Source organism: Anguilla anguilla, chromosome 6 (genome assembly GCF_013347855.1).
Source record: "Anguilla anguilla isolate fAngAng1 chromosome 6, fAngAng1.pri, whole genome shotgun sequence".
NCBI classification, from domain to species: Eukaryota; Metazoa; Chordata; class Actinopteri; order Anguilliformes; family Anguillidae; genus Anguilla; species Anguilla anguilla.
The window spans coordinates 38,392,193-38,409,778 of record NC_049206.1 but is presented as its reverse complement, the minus strand read 5'-3'; the positions used below and the strand labels follow the sequence as shown (position 1 = coordinate 38,409,778).

General features: G+C 38.3%; 2 protein-coding genes across 2 annotated transcripts; both read right to left on the bottom strand.

Moving 5' to 3' along the window:
• On the bottom strand, positions 1-6,329 carry LOC118229907 (poly(A) polymerase type 3-like). Its single transcript, XM_035422413.1, has 9 exons — positions 6,165-6,329; positions 3,218-3,388; positions 2,742-2,808; positions 2,498-2,579; positions 1,970-2,079; positions 1,792-1,845; positions 1,320-1,431; positions 937-1,026; positions 1-143 (listed from the first exon to the last, which is right to left on the bottom strand). Exons 1-9 carry the CDS (start codon positions 6,200-6,202, stop codon positions 1-3), a joined length of 867 nt encoding a protein of 288 aa, XP_035278304.1. The 5' UTR covers positions 6,203-6,329.
• A 1,081-nt stretch (positions 6,330-7,410) lies between these two features.
• LOC118229044 (adenylate kinase 7-like) lies at positions 7,411-16,557 on the bottom strand. The gene is made up of 18 exons (XM_035420698.1): positions 16,354-16,557; positions 16,108-16,248; positions 15,920-16,028; positions 15,665-15,759; positions 14,614-14,724; positions 14,283-14,366; positions 13,388-13,476; positions 13,130-13,220; positions 12,967-13,044; positions 12,510-12,659; positions 12,119-12,247; positions 11,606-11,708; positions 11,009-11,137; positions 10,087-10,152; positions 9,637-9,834; positions 9,070-9,290; positions 8,720-8,878; positions 7,411-8,503 (listed from the first exon to the last, which is right to left on the bottom strand). The coding sequence occupies exons 1-18, from the start codon at positions 16,441-16,443 to the stop codon at positions 8,465-8,467; spliced, it is 2,082 nt and encodes a 693-aa protein (XP_035276589.1). The 5' UTR covers positions 16,444-16,557; the 3' UTR covers positions 7,411-8,464.
• Between the last annotated feature and the right edge of the window lie 1,029 nt (positions 16,558-17,586).

The window sequence follows — 17,586 nt, the reverse complement described above, 5'->3', positions numbered from 1 at the left end:
TTACCATTTCGAGAAGACGAGGAAGAACTTGTGCACCAGCGTCGAGGCCACAGCGTTGGGGTACAGCTGGCAGGTCCTGGCCACCAGCATGGCCCATGACACCCCGCCCAGGAAGCCCAAGATGTTGGAGTAGATGTTGTGACCTGCAGGAATGGCGCTACATTACTGGAATTCATCTACTGTGTGACTGCTTCCCTTGGCTTGGGACTTCAGGCCTTTGGCTCAGTGAGGAAATTGCATTTATTTCTGTGGAGTGCTGCCAGCGATGGGCACAGTACGATGTCTGCAGTAGCTAACCACTACGTCTGCAGGCCATTTTTGTGCTTATGTAATCAAACAAGGTTTTTAATGAATGGGAAACAGAAACCAATTTGGAAATGCAATTCATTACAATTGCATTTCTGGCATTAGAAATCACTTTTGCCTATACAGTATGCAATGAATGTCAGATACTGCCTTGGCAAAAGTCTCAATGTTTTCTGTGCTTGTTCCTTTAAAGTAAACAAATACAAATTTACAGCAAAATGAACGGTTCCGCAATGCATTGTGGGTTTTATACAAGGGTTGCAAGATGGTAAATTTAAAAAAAAAAATTTCAAATGAGCTTGCGTTCTTTGTAATTAAAACAAATAAACAGCTTTCCAATTAGAGTATGTACTGTAATACTACAGTAAAGGTAGGAACATTAATTATGGTGGCTGTGTTTTGAGTATGTGAAAGTCCGCAGAAGGCAAAAATTTGACAAGGCAGTGATGAGTTACATTAGATTGACATTACGTATATTTGACAAGGCTTTTATCCACAGCTTTATATGAGAACACTCTAATTTATGGTTCCTGTCCCTTTGCCTGTCACACATTAAACAGAATATAGATAAAAAACAATGTAAAAACAAAGCTCAGAGTAAAAAGACTGATAAAAACAAGCTGTACGCACGTTTGGCCCACAGCTTTATGGCCCTCAAGGTCAGTCTAAAGTTTTCTATGTTGGGAACCAAGTGTAGTATTTCATCAGTCACACGGCAACCTGGAGATGACAATCAATATCAATAAGTTACATACTGAGGTAGTAAGTATGAAAAGATATTTCAACACTTCAGAGTGAAAAGCATGGATAACACTTCATATCATGAAAAAGCACTTGGGGACATTTTAATTCTTATGGAAAAGCATTACCATCCAGATGTCTAGGCACTACTATAAATCAGTTAATCAGTAGCATTGACAATTGTGTTGCTCATTCCATATGTAAAGGTTTACAGCAGTCTTTCAATAGGCTCCATAGTAATAACTCGTTTCAGTTCAAAATTTGATAGTTACCATTAAGACTTCTTATACAGCGGATGTCCAAATTCCGTAGTAAGCCGTCATCTCGAAGGTCAAGATTTTCTGGGATGGTCTGAAGCGCTAATCGGGCGAACAGTATGTCAATCTAATAAAATAAAAATTTATTTTTAAAATTATTGTTATAAAAGCTGTCACGTAATAATGTTTTGTCAGTACCTGCAAGTAACTGGCCTAGAAAGGTATACTCATTGACTGAGCAGCTACTGTAATAATGACATTTCACCAACAGAGGGAGACACACTTTGAATAGTAAATATTCAATTCTCGCATTCAATGTGCTAACACAGCTAGTGATTGTAAATAGAACTTTTACATTTCACTACCATACATAAGGGCCTGATTTATTGTCAATTACCATGAGCCCATAAGCGGTACAGGACAATAAATTCAATAAATATTATTTTTCTACCCCCTCTGCTTAGACAAATTTACAATAACTCAGTACCTCAATGCCATCAAAGGACAATTTTATTACAGGAACAAAAGCCTCCTCCACTGCCTACGAGAGAGGGAAAACCATGAGGAATACTTTTTCAAGAAAATTCAAACAAAATTACACCAACATATTTCCCAATAAAGAGCTTTAGATAGTGGTGATCACACGGGTAAATACTTTCACGTACCCTCAAGTCTTTAACTTCCTCTTGCTCCTTCAACTTCTCATAAAACGAGGAGAAAAAATCCGACCTCTCCACATGACGTGGAGAAACGCAGAGGGCATCGATATCCGCACCTTTGTGGGCACGGAAAACAAATTAATGGCCTGTGAAAACAGCAACCACATCAAACGCAAGCAAAAACAGGACAGCGCCTTCATAGCCAAGCTGCAGTTTAAGCCAACATTCAGGTACACCGCGTAGACAAGATTATGCTCAAAACCATCAGGAGCCCAATTTCTACAACTTCCACAACTCATTTTTATAGTTGGAAATCAACTGAAGCTTTCAAGCTATGCATCTTGCTCAAGGGGTACAGGAGCAGTGTCCCACCAGGAATTTAACTTTGCAACCATACGTCTCTGAGTGCAGTTACAGGCTTAGTCCTGCTCTTTTTATAACCACCACTTTAAGGAAAAACTCTCGCATCAGATAAAGCATAAGTTGTAGCATTAGTCAGTGCCAGAATATTTTCTTCAAAGATAAATTGGTTACCTTTTGTGTGAACTCCTAACCTGTAGGAACCAAAGGTGAATATCTTCCCTCCAACATTGTCTACCACAGATGCAGGCAAATTCTGTTCAAGAACAATCAATTACTATAATACATTTGCATGAGTAAATAATATGCAGTCAACAGGCATCTCACTAAAAATAAATAAAATAAAAACCAGGACATCCCATTCTCCTTCCCTCATTTAAATACCATTCACTAATAATCAAAACTAATGAAGACTTACCTTAGTTTCACTCATGTCTCTGATCCACTCTTTAACCAAAGTGTTCAATTTGCCCAAAACCAAAATCCTGTTCAAAATAAAACACATTAGAAAAATCCCAGGATTTTGGCAGATGATGAGTACAAAGCATAACAGGTGGGGTAACTTTACTTAACCAAAACAAGATTATTTTTTAATCAGGCTTTTTTATTCTTCATTAAAATACACAAACATAACTACTTGATTCCACAGAACCTAGCCAGCCTGACACAAGTGCTCAATATGGGGGGGGGAATCCTATCCATCTCTTTTGACACTGTTCATGTTACGCACACAGAAAAAATATACACTTAACTGATTCTTTTCAACCATTTATCAATGTTAATTTGAAGGCACCGTAAGTGGCTGGATTCAGTTCCGATGCAGTACTGTTACTGCACTGATTTGAGCAGTGTTGTTATTCCAATATAGTGCAAGTTAAAGACAGCACTTGTTACCTGCGCTGTAACTCCAGTTCTTCCTCAAACACGCCGTAGGGCTTGAGCGCCTCCACCAGCTTCCGTGTGAGCATCAGGTCCGCCTCTTTCGGCGGGGCCAGGCTGATAGGCGACGTGATCCCAAAGTGCTTTGGCGCTGGTGGAGACGCCTGCACCTGGTTTGTAAGGGGTCTGTGGACAAAGAAAGCGCTTCATAGTACATTCTAATCTTCATAGTACATTCAACACAAATTTTACTTTCTATGTCGTCGACATTGTCGTTATATTGAACTACTAACCAACGATCAACAGCGTTTTTCGTTTTGATGAACAGCATAGGGCTGGCAGTTACCTCCATTTCATCCTCAAAATTACTTGACATAGACAGTGCTCATGCATTCATAGATCATTACGGGTTATGATTGTACATACTTCCATGAAAATATCTGAAATATGCGCAGTAAGGTGATCACTTTACAATGGACTGAATGGGAAATGATCAAGGATTTGTTAGTTCCGTGCAAATACCCGAATTATCCGTTTTTCAATTAAGTGGATTCTACAGTATTAATCATCAGCCTACACTGTTTTTGCTTATCTGCACAGATTAAACTGAGAGATAAAATTCCGAAAAGGCTTTTAGTAATTTCATCCTTCAGTTTAAATCTGCACAGATAGGCAAAAACAGTTCTTTAAAGAACAAGTAACAACTAAAAGGATGGTGTAAGCATTCTTTGCATTAATGTATAAAATAAATTTAAATACAGTAAGCTGGCGTGTGGATTCATTAAGTTAAAAGGTCAATTAATATTGTACATTAGGTTTAGAGTGACAAAAATGAAATGCATTTCAAGACATGTTGCAATTCCAAATAGCCTACCACTATTCCTGTAGAATGAACTCTAACATTGTGTAGCCTAAATCCTTCTGTATAGGCTATATTTCCCCCCAAATTCTGGCACTCACAATATAGGCCTATAACCCTTAAATAAATTGTTTTGCTCAAATTTTACACTTTAGTCATGCGATTCCATTTTTCATATCCTCTCAATGCATTGTGGTGGTCTCTTAAAGACCAGAACTTTACAACCTTTTTTCTAAATGGAACTAAACATAGGGAGATGACGTGTTCACGGTGGCAGTAAAGCCGTACCGAATGCAGTCAGTCACACAAAGTCACCACCTAAGCCCTATTTTGAGCCAGGAAAAACCCTGAAGTTCGCATGAAATAGGCAACGGTGTAGGTAATGAAATGGTGATGGTGTTGAGCAGGGTTTTTCCTGGCTCTAAACAGGTCTTAGGCAGTGACTCCGCACAACAGTGACTGCAGCCTTTCCACTTTACTGCCACCATCAACTCAATGCGTTGTCTCCCTTTATACAGCTACATGTAGAATGGAAAGTTCTTCAAATAGACCACCGCAATGCATGGAGGGTTTTATTTTGTAAGTGCCAGAATTGGGGGCAAAATATAGCCTATAGCTACTGGATTGTAAAGAGAGTCATTCTACAGGAAGTGGTAGGCTATTGGGAATTGCAATGTCTTGAAATGCATTTCATTTTTGTCACTCTAAACTTAAGGTACAATATTAACCTTTTAACTCAATGATTCCACACAAATTCCAATGCACTTAAATTAGGCTATTTTTATACATTCACTCAAAGAATGCTTGCACCATTCTTTTCACCAGTGGTGTTACCTGCACCTTACAATTAAAGGCAGAATTTCATTTCAGTTCAAACTGCACACACAGGCAAAACAGTGTAGGTTAATGGTAATACAGCAGAACCCATTTAATTGCATAACGAATCACGGCATAATTCAGGTATTTGCATCGAACTGCCAAATCCGGAATCATTCCCCATTCATTCCATTATAAAGATATTGCAAGTCACATTCATTCAACTTAATGCGACTGAAAACGAGCAAGCTACACACTCCTGTGGTGGAATAACGTCAGCTCTAGACAGAACTACGCTGCATCATTGGCTATACTAAGGGACACTAATTTCTTCAAACAGGCCTAACAGTAAGCAATGCAATCTTCCATTCATACATCTTCAGTGAAATCTGATTGTGGCAGAAACTTAAGGGCTCCTGCGTTTATTGTTTCATACCACGACAGCACGTTAAGTCATAACTTCACAGAAGTCATGGATCTTTAAACTATGCCAACTTTACCACAGAAACACCGACAGTTTGCGATTCATTGACAGCGCCGTTTATGCTAAGAACGATGTTTTGCTGTTCTGTGACAACTAGTTATCTTCAGTCTAATGGTTCAATTACTCGATTTCGGCTGGAGTTAACGTTATCCACTGCTGTCTTGGTAGATCCTGTGATATCATTAAACGCACACCTTCATGACGAAATGTGAATTTAATGATGAGGTGTAACTAAGAACGTCTGTCAATAGCAGTGAACTAACGAATACTACGTGTTACCATAACTTTCATCTAGCAAAGCCGTCCAACGGCCAATTTCTCTTTACGCGCTTCAGCCAGGAAAGAATCAGAGTTTTTTTTTTCTTGAAAGGTGCAAGGCGACCCATTTTGTATCCATGAAGGTCGCAAACAACCGATGAACAACGCCGCAACGTTTGCTAGCTAAGCAAATTGGGAAAGATCAACAGCTAGCTGGATACTTTGTTTTCACGTCGTTTGCCTGCCATCCAAAGCTGATCATTCTCATAAAGATAGTTAGCCAACGAGTTAGCTCACCTAAGCCATGTTTTACCATACAGCATTATAACGAATTGGTTAAATACAAGCAATAACCCCAAGAACTACGAGCAAAAATGACGGATGCCCATGGTTTCCTCCATTTTCCCGCGAGCAAGCTACACTGTACCAATAAAGACTAGGTAGTTACCGTTACTCGCGTTAGCTAGTCTAATTGCTAGGCCCAATCTGTTTATGGTACATTTAACTAGACTCTGTAAACTCTGTTCAAAACCCAGTATACTCACAACGGCATTATATCTCCAGTACTCAGATTAATAACCATAAAACTGCATGCTACTGCATTTTTCAATAAAAAACATGTATAACTAGTGTGTTTATGGAAAGCTATGACGCTAACGTTGTTGACTTCTCGGTTCTTTTGTTTCTCCTCAACATGGCGTAACGTTAGCGTAGCGAGTTTATACGCAGCCTTGCGTATGCGTGGGGTCAAACGTTGCAACACAAGCTCTACAGAACAGGCACAGTTAAGGTACTGTGGTCCTTAGTAAGAAAATCCCGGGTGAAATATACATACACGTCAATTTTTTTTTTTTTTTTTTTAGATCTAAACAAATATCAATAAAAACCACAAAGCAGTTATGTGATAACTGGGCACACTGTAACGTCGAGCGTTACCCGTTGGATTATGGGAAATGTAGTTTGACATACAAACTTATGTGGCGCTCAATTCATTAAAAAAAAAAAATCAATTAAGAAAGTTACCTTTTACTGTAAAGAAATTATACAGGAAATAGGGTGTTAACATTTTCCAAATGCTTTCCTGTAAGTACAAACATTTTAAGAGAACGCGACAGCTTGCACAAGTTTAATGTCAGATATACTGAACCCTCTAAAAATATTCACGCCCTTCATGAACATGAGAAAAGAAGGCTAAAATAAATAATACAGGTAATATTACATAATTATTTTGTTTGTTCAAAAACAGAAAAAGAAAAATTATATTTGTTTATACCAATGTTACAGTTAACACTGGCATTTTTACATTTTTATCCTTGGCCTTTTGGAATATTTGTCTGTTGTGTTTTTTTAACTATGATCTTGGTTTGATTATGATAATCTTGCAAGAAACACTCTGTGGTTTGGTATTTTATTTCATTCATTTCTTTTGTGACTGTGCCTTGTCCAAGTCTGTGACATTCATTGTTCGAGGTAGCTGAACCCCGTCTTTCGATTAGACGTTGAATACTCGTAACTTAATACTTGTAACCCTTCCTTTTAATCTGGTTGTGAGTTGTACAAGTTGATCCAACAGGTTTCTCTACTTATCAGCAAATTCAGCAATGTAATAGATAATTAATAACTTTGATAATAATTACCAAATTAAGCCAAATAAACATTTTAATTTGTTGTACAAGTGAGAAGTCTTAACTGTTGTTGCACTTGTGCTTGGAATTGATCTGTTACGACCCAAAAGGGCAGCAACACAAGAGTACCGCATTTAAAAATAAAGAACTTCACAAAAGAGCAGAGTGTAGGTCAGTAACCCAAACAGGGCTAGTGTTTATTTACACACAAAAAAGAAAATACTTAAATAATTCATCAAAGGCATGGAAGACAGCTGGTAAGGAAAATCATAAAATTAACAAAAAGAGAGGGTCAGGCCCCACAGCAATTGGAGGTCGGACCTGGGGGCCCTCTCACCTGACCGATGGAAATCTAGAAAAAGAAATAACTAAAATAACAAAACGAAAGAGAAAAAAAAAGTCTGCACCAAAATCAAAGCATAAGGAATGGCAATGCAGCTTCTCCAGCCCGGCATGGCAAGTAATCGAGAGAGACAGCGCCTCAGGAGCTGTAGTCTTCTTATAGGCAGCAGGTGTACCCGATCACCAATTAAACTCAAATGGGCAAACTGAAACACACCCATAAAAAAAGAACACAACCACCACATGGGGGAGACAAAGCAAAACAAAACTTAAATACATAACAGTGCCGAACACAAAACAAAGGTTAGCGGTTAAAACTGCTGGATTGAGAATATAAACATATTTCACTCAGTTCAGTTATAGAGACACACACGCACTTCAGCCAGCTTCTTCAGTGCTCTCAGTAATAGACATACAGAAGACACTCTGGGTAACTTCACTTAAAAGGACTTACCCGGAGAAAGGCACTGGAGAAATATTTATTTCTATATTTATTTGTATAACTATATCTTTATGTTTCATGTGACCTTCTGTGGATTAACAGCATTGGATAATTGTACCTTTGCCTCTCCACCTATAGGAAACTCAGGTGAAGTCTAGGTGAGGCTATTTACCTGGTCTCTATCCAAGTCACTGCTGTTTTGACTCTGATGAAGACGCAATAGTGTCGAAATGTTGGTCGTGTTTGCACATTAAATATTTAAAAGATATTTTAAACACACACACACACATACAGTGAGCTCCATATGCATTGACACAAACAATCATAAAGACAAATTGCATATATTATAAAGGGAAAATGAATTTAATAGTTCACAAGTATATACATTTATATAATATTTTTAATCTTTTCTCCATGGTTGAGCCATTTTTGAGATTCAGTCAACAAGAGCACTGTTTCTCAGGAGATACTCCGCCTGAAAAGAAAATTGGGGGGGGAAAGAAACAACTTAGATTTTCATTCAGAAAACATAGAATTTAAGAGCAAAATAGAGCACTGCATCATGCAGTAGAAAACATCAGACACTACATCGTTCTAAAATCATTCTCAATTCCTTACTTACAGCACACATTTCATAACCCATTTTATCTCAAAGGCATTTGTGTGTCCAGTACTGAAGTGTAAACATTACCAGAAAGTCGACTGGGTCATCTGGTTTGATTTTACAACATTCGATCAGTGCATGGGTGACGGTGGGCATCACATTCTTCATCAGATAGTTCCTTAAGGGGACGGAACGAGCCTCCAGAAACTCTTGCTCCTCTCTTTTTACCTCTCTCAGATTTTTACTCTTTGGAGGGACACACAAAAACACAACGGTACAGCTCAGTACTTTAAAATACAGCTAGTAGTTTACCACTTTACATGACTTACATAGGATAAAGACAGCACTGCAGTTTTTTATTTAACCTTTATTTACCCAGGGTAAGTTTAACATTTGGTCCAACAAGACAAACAAATTTCCCATGAAACTCTGCTCACCCATTCCTCCAACTGAACGGCCTGCCTAGCTGCCTTCTCTGCCTCCTTCCTCTCTCTCTCTTCCATCTCTGCTGCCAGCAGCTTTGCCCTCTCTTCGGCATTCTTCCGTTCCTCCTCCTCACGTTCCTCAGCTGAGGGGCCATAGTTTTTTGCTTTCCCTACAGCCTTAATGATTTTCTCAGTCGCAGCCAGGAATTCTGAATCCTCATCACCTGTAATTTCTATAAAAAATAACCAAGCAAAGACCATGTCAGCCAGTCAACATTTGTAAATTAAATACTTCACAGTTCTCTTTATAACATCATCATTAATCATCACTACCTCTTGTACCAAAACAACAATCATAAATTCTTGTGTTCTTAAAATGCTCAGGCTGAGCTGAGGACAACAGACACTTAGCTTTCCCTGGAACCAGTTGCTGGAGTTCTGGCACACACAACTAGCTTTTATGATGTTTCAAAGATATTTATTAACTTTTTAAATCATCCCATTTTGTGTGGTCCTTCATTGGGAACATCAGGAAACTCTTAACTCTTTTCAAAGAGGACAAGTATGTTTCTTTATTACCTATGTGTTCGGGATGAATCTCCAGCTCATCAAAGTAGTCGAGCACTGTTTCATCCTGGGAATTAAGGTCCCTGAATTCAGCCAGGTGGCGGAGGAACTGGTCCTGAGCATAGTGTGTACCCTCAACCACACACTCCGGAAGGTTCTGCACACGCACTTTCAGGAATTCGTCCGTGGCATCCAGAGAGAAAACATAGTCTGCAACAGAGAGATAGGGAACGAGAGACAACTGCCATGTAACTAAAACCAGAAAGCAATACCACTAAGTTAAACATTCAAGAATGATACAAATTAGCACTGTGACCAGTCAGTAAATTGAAACTTATTAAAATAACAATATTGGTCATTAATAGCAATTTAACTTCAGATTTGTACTTGAGCCTCATCAAATAAAACAAAATTGCACAAGTTATGGCAGAAAAATGAACAAATATATCACCACTGACTGACCTGGGATGATGTTTTGGTTGAACGGAGGCATTTTGGATCTGGTGTCATCTTCTGCTTCCTCTTCACCTAAAAACAAAATGAAAACTTGTGAAATGTACTGAATTTTGGATGGGCCAGGAGAACAGTGGTTGTTTTCCTCATCCTTCAACTACATGAAATGTGGGCCTTTATACAACTTTGTGAACTTAACATCAGAAAGTTAACATCTGCTGGGTAACATTTGTGTGTGGACACTGGGGATTGATATCTGCTGTTGGCATCTATGGAATCTGAACCGTGCATCTGGACCTGGTGTTTCTTTGTGTTAGTGTGCACAGGGTTTGACATGCTTGGTCTCGCAGCTCATCTGGCATTTTTACATTTTTATCCCTGGCTTTTTTGAACATTCACACCTCTCTTGTGGTTTTTGAACTTTGATATTTGTTTTGGGACGATCTTCGGACAAACGATCTGTGGTTTGGCATTTTTATTTCATTAATTTCTTTTGTGACTAATTTTTCCATGTCTGTAACATTTGTTTTTTAAGGTAGTTGAACGCTGTCTTTAGATTAGACATTGAATACTTGTAACTTAATCCATTTCTTCATTTTTTGGTTGTGAGTTGTACATTCTGATAAAGGTTGATTCAACAGGGTGCTTTGCCTATCAACAAATTTGGCAGTTTAACTGGTAATTGATATCTTGGTAATAATGACCAAATCATTTTTTTTTTAAATTGTTGTACAAGTCAGAAGTTTTAACTATAACAAAAATATATCACTCAATCCTCACTTATATTATTCAATATATTATATTGTCAGGGACACATGCGCGCACACACACGTACACACACACACACACACACACACATATATATATATATACACAAGCAATGATAAATAACTTTGTGCAGTTTAAAGACTGATGAAACCAAGACCCTTACCATAAAACAGCTCCTTTGCCTGATCATATGTCTTAGGATAGCCATCCAAAACAAACCCTTGATTTCTACATGGTTTTGAATTCAGCTTCTCTCTCAGAATTTGAAAAACAAGCTGGTCATCCAATGGACCTAAAAGAAAAGATGACTATATAAATATTTATGATAAATATTTATGCTCACACTCAAATATACACACATTCTGAATTCATTAGTTCTACCAACAAAGGGGAAGGAGGTCTGCTATAAAATTGCAGAACACTGCAATCACTTAACAGCAATTAAACCGGGTGCAAGATAAAGCCTTACTCAGTACAAAATTCAAGCAAGACAAAATCCTCAACCTTTTTTCCCCCATCAGCTTAGTTTGTACATTTAGTTTGAATGTGGGCCTCTGCTGGTTCTTATCATGTATGAGCCCTACAGAATATCTCATCCAGTTATCCAAACATTTTACTGATTACACTAGTGCTGCAGTTTAGATGAGAAGCCTTTATCTGGATCTTTCATCAGGATGCAGACTGTTGCAAACACCAGCACCTACCTTATTTTCTACTTCATTTGGTCTGTGTGATACACTGATAACACTTGTCTCAGTACCTCCGTTCTGATTCATGTTGTCCTTCAGAGACTCCAAGAGTTCCTGTGCAGCCAAGGTATCGAAACTCTCATCTTCCTGATTATCCATCTGGACCACTTCCTCCTGGAGTAAGCCCAAAATTGAAATCACCTCTTGATGAACCACAAACAATTCATATCATAGCAAAAGCCTATGAACAGATTTTTTTAGATGTAAACATCAGGATGCAGACTGTTGCAAACACCAGATGGTATAGTTAGACTGCTACCTTGTAACCACATCACTGGATAGTTATCTCAGGATTACATGGCATTTCCACCATCTGTACATCTGCATACCTCAGCCAAGAATCACATGAACGAAAAAGTAACAGCATTGTTCAGTAAAATACTGCAGTTATAATTGTGGAAGTATTTAAACTTTCTTCAACTCTATTCCATGCTTATGTGATTAATTTAAAAGTTGGCAAATTCAAAAATTTCAATCTGTATATCAAACTAAGAACGGACAAAGGATTCTGGGTTTTCACTGACCAGCTGTGCAATCTTCTCAGCAATGACATCCTTGACTGTGACATGATGGACTTTGTAATGTTTGCAGATCTTTGTCGCCACTGTGGTTTTACCTACTGCGGGTGGTCCCAGGATGCAGATACGGACTGGCTATGGAAAAAACATGGACATAACATTTTATCTCTCTTTCCTTCTGTCATTTTTTCTCCTCAGTTCAGAATTCCCAACCGCAACTTGAATGCCGGATCCATTACTGCAATCTCCTCAATCGTTACCATGTCATTATTTATTATTAGTATTTATTACATCCCCAGAGCATGGCAAACACGGTTCATTTTGAAACTGAGAATACAAGCATCAGCACTTTGTTTCAAAACCTGTGTGTTAAATGTTGTCCAATATATGAATTTACCAGCAACTGTCTGTTTTGCCTGTACTCTTTCACCACATGGTCAATGCTTGCGACCATCCCCAACTCGCACACCCATTGGATATTAAAACGGTTCTTCAAAAAGACAGCTTCTGTGCGCAGGTTGATGGAGAGGGAATCGATGTCCCCTTGCTGTGGAGACAGCAGACACATAAGAATGTAATGCATAAGGATGACTACAGGCCATTTAGGCCATCTAGAATCGCTATTTACCAACAAACGACAAGCATAATCTCCTTTTACTAAACCTACAGAGATTGCGTCCCAAGTGTCTCCTTGTCATTTTTACATTTCACACCAAGAACAAGATACAGCTCTTTTAACCATGCATTTAATTCAGGATGATTAAATATCCAGTTAATAAGCAAAATGCAAGTATATGATCTAATTCACATCATCATGATAAACACCATACTACCGTCACACCAATGTCACATACAGTGAAATCTTTGATGAGGAACGCCTCTTCTTTTGGAACTTTTTCTATTTTTCCTGGACCAAGAGCATTGCTGACTGCCTGGGGAATATGAAAAGATAAGGCACTATGTCTGGCAAGGCAAAACATGAGTTAGCAGGAACATCTGTATCATATTATCAATTACCTTGACAATGTCTTCAAAGGTATTATTGGAGTCATCCACAGCCATTAAGTAGTGCGTCTTTGGCTTGTGGTCAATAATATTCTGGATCACACTGATGAACAGCAAAAAAAAATAAAAAGAGTGCAAAATATAAGGAAAAGACAAACACACAAAAATGAATAATAAAAAGTTATTTACTCCTTCATCCAGCTGAAAGGTCATGCAAGACCCATGTGGACAGAGGAGAGTGAGTACTGAATAATGAAACAGTTGACGCACCCTGCTAGGTCACTGACATGTATTGTTGGAATGACATTACTGCCTGGTCCAAAAACAGGAATATTGGAAACTTCTCCCAACCAAGAGGTCTAAAAACAAAACGAAACACAATATAATGCTTTGAAGTACAGAACCAGAAATGTGCAGCTACAAGAATAATTAAGCGATAACTCACAACAGGCAGTGGTAGGCCTACATTGTGATTATATCACAGCTAAAGGGTGTTGTCAACCCCCTTTGCTGTCATATAATCACAATACACTATGGCCTGGGGAGAGTTATTGCCTTTATAAAACGGTCACCAAATATGATAATATAGATAATTAAGAGTCCAATCCAATTAAGAGTTTTTCTAAACAATTTCACTACATAGTGCCAGCGGTTGCTATGCAACATTAGTAAACTTTCTTTTGTCCTTGTTAGCGAGCTAACAATAGTATATGTCTTATTGTTGTTTATTTGTAACTATGTTCCCATTGATTGTGCATGTTCTGAAAAACTGCCAAACATCAAAAGGATCATGTCGCGTAGGTATACTCATTTATTCAGCTAGGTGGACCCGCAATACTTGGCAAGCCAAGGACGCTGCTCCACCTTCTCCGATCCTCAAATTTCAGTCACCAATAACTTTGGTGAGAGCTCTCGCACTGGTCCCCACTCACTGATGTAATCTCTCCCGCATCAGACAGTTTTAAATGTTTCCACTTTGTGACTGATGACGACTGTTACATGTAGACTAAGGTTTTGTTTTTTGTTTGTTTTTTTTTAGACTAGAATGACTTAGCCGCAGAGAAATAGAACTGTAAAGAAGTAGACGTCAGTTATCCATCCTCCCCCTAATTAATATATTTTTTATTTTATTTATTTTTTTAAGTTTTTAAGTTAAATTGTTTACCCTGAAGAAGTAGTGAAATATGTTCTCTCCCATTCCATATTGAAGACCAGCAGCCACAACATAGGTAGAGAGTCTGGACTTTTTCTGGGAGAAAAAAAAAGTGTAAAACTGAAATGCTGCAAAAACATGTAAAAGACAAAAAACAAACCAGTTCCAAGAATGAGATACAAATAACCAACTGCAAGTTTTTTCCTCCCCCTGCTTTAGGCCTATGCTTTTCTACTTGACTGTTGTTATTAAACGTGGGGGGCAATATAAAATTGTTCATTCAAACAGTACTCTTTCCAAATTATATGTGATGCGAATTTGATCGCCTCGTGCACAGACTCACGGTTTTGCCCATTTTAAGCACAAGTCTTTCCACACTAATGTGTTCTTTAAAGTTTGGATGGGGTCGCCGTCTTCTGTAATCTTCCTCAGTGAAAGGGACGTCCAGGTCATCCTGAGAAAAAATGCCAGCATTCTTGGCTGTCAGGAGAGTGCTTCTTCGCCTGGACTTGAGCCAACAAGCACGTACGTATCGCAAGCCCTCTTAACATTTACATTTTAGATATCTACAAATGCATTTTGACAAGTGATAATTACAATGTGACTAGTAAGCAAAGCGAAAGTGAAAAAAAGAGACTGGCTTGTGAGGCTAGTCAGAATGATAATTCAATTGATTAGTAAGAACGATACTTCAACATATCTGCAAATTTCTCGCACGGGCCACAGCATTGAAAACCCTGACATGGTGGTCACTGCGTTAGGAGCCTGTTTTTGATATCTGCAACTGCATTTTGACTAGTCAAAATGATCATTTTAAAAATGTCTAAATGTATTACGACTAGTCAGAATGATATTTGATATCTCCAAAATAAGATCGGTCTTGTTTCAGGATATCATAACTTATTTGTAAATATATTAAAAGGACTTTTGACTAGCAATACCTCAACTCCAGTTCAAGATATATACAATTGTATTTTTACTAGTAATATCTTAGTTTCAGATATCAAAAAAAGATCATTTAGATATCTTCAATAACAAGGAATTAAAGATATCTTTAATTAAAAGTATGACTAGTCAGAAATAAAGTGGAGATATATCGAATCTGACGACTAGTCATAATTTAAATAGATATCTTGAATTCACGTTTTAGATAGTCAAAACTGAATTGTAGATCTTTAATTGTAGTGCCATAGAACTTAATGGCGAAATATTTCTAATCAAAATGTAATTGGTATCTTAAATTACAGTTTTGACTAGTCATAAATGAATTACAGATATCTGTAATGTGAATCCGGAGAGGCTATTAAATGTTAAAAGTGCTTAACATACGTAGAATACAGGACATTTCACATGATTTCAAAAGTGTATACCAAAGATGGAAATAGGCTACTTACTGGGTCAATCGGTTTGGTCAGGGCCCACGTCATCACGGTTGATATCAATATAAAAATCTTCGGACCACCGAAATGATTTATTTCACTATGCAGCGCTGAAATGCAATACCAAGATAAGCAATGATTAAAAATAGCTATTTGTGTCTGAAACCCAGGCTACGAATCCACGATGAAGAATTAGCCTATATCAACTCAATTTGTGGTAATTACATATCAAAGCGAGGCAGGTATACTCGAATGGCCTGCAGTCCATACCAGATATCGCCCAAGACGCCTCATCCAACTGCTCAGACATTTCGCTGATGTTGTAAACGATAACATCGCATTCCATTAGACGTTGCAGGAGTTCTTCACGGCCAAGTTCCTATAAGTTCATGGTTAGTTTATGGACTTGAAATGCGATAAACTAGTTCATGTATTTGATAAGATGTTATTTCACTCACACAATACTCTTCTGATGAAAAACGAGACCCCCGTTTATCCGTCCTTGTCTCGACGGTTCCCACTATCTGGAAAGTTACTTCATTTTCTTCCTCGACCTCGGCTTCCTCCAAAGACGCTCCAGGAATACAGGTACACAGGCACTGTCGTATTTGCAGGAAAAACAAGCATACTGTTGCAAAACCGATGTTGCACCGCATCAACTCTGCTTTAAGTGTAGCCTATGTCTAAACTGCCCAAAGCCTTACCTTTCCGATGCATTCAGAAGAATAGGAGTCGATGAGGTTTATAAAAATCTTTTTAGTTCGAGGGCTGGTTGCTTTCTCTTCATCCGCCATTCTTTCAGCAATGTTGAGTTTGCCTGTGCTAAGCAACCAAGAACGCGACCCGAACGCGCCGCGAAGAGCACAGCCCACTGGCGTTCACTGACGTACCGTTGACTGACTGCACTGAAATCCATCAAACCGTAGCCTAGCCAACAAACTGTATCGAATCATTCAAAATCATCACGTAAGTCTATTGATAGAAAAGCTGAACACGGGAGTTTTATGTGAAATTACATTATTTAGGCTACACTACACTTGCAGACGTACTTATCCAGACTCACTAAAAAGTGGGAAAACAGAAATACAAAATTGCTGTATCACCAAGGCATACAAGTGCAACAAGCCAGCAATCAATATTGTAAGCATAATTACTTAGCACTATTACCTATACAGCCAAGCTCATATAACCTAACTACCCCATAATAAAATTCAAGAAGAAAGACGGTAAGAGTGTAAAGGGAGCCTCAAACCACCGTGCTGCTGCCAGATATGCAGTAGATACTACAAGCATTGTTTCTCCTGAGTATTTTTTTTTCTTCCATTGAGTTCAACAGAAATATTAATCAGGAGAAACAATGCTTGTAGTATCTACTGCATATCTGGCAGCAGCACGGTGGTTTGAGGCTCATTAGATACCTTGGACCCTTGAAGACTTAAAGCCATTTAGCCAACAAAAATGTGTTCCATACTGTATCAGCATAATTTACAGCTGAATCTAGTCCCACCCCCCAATTCCCACAGAGATCCATTCAAATGCAAAGAGTTGTTTGTATTGCTTGTAGGACAACCTGAAAATAAGATATCCAGACTGATGATGTTGATAGGTCACAGACATCAGGAAGTCATGGCATGCAAATGATATGCAACCAAATACAAAACATGACTCTTTAATTTGACATTATGTTAATTTGTCTAAGTGAATTTCACTGTTTCTAGCTTTTTCCCCAAACAGTTCACTGGGGCAAAATTAAATGAGCAAATGGTGGCACAAGAGGTCTTGAGTGCATTTGTTAATTCTTGCTAATTTTCTGACCAATGATTTGTTGTAAAGACCATTAAAAGCTTAATATTTTGCCAATTTGGGCGTGGCCCATTTTTGCCCAGGAGTGTAGTTGAGACTGGGGTAGATCAGAGGAACAACAGCATTCTGAATAC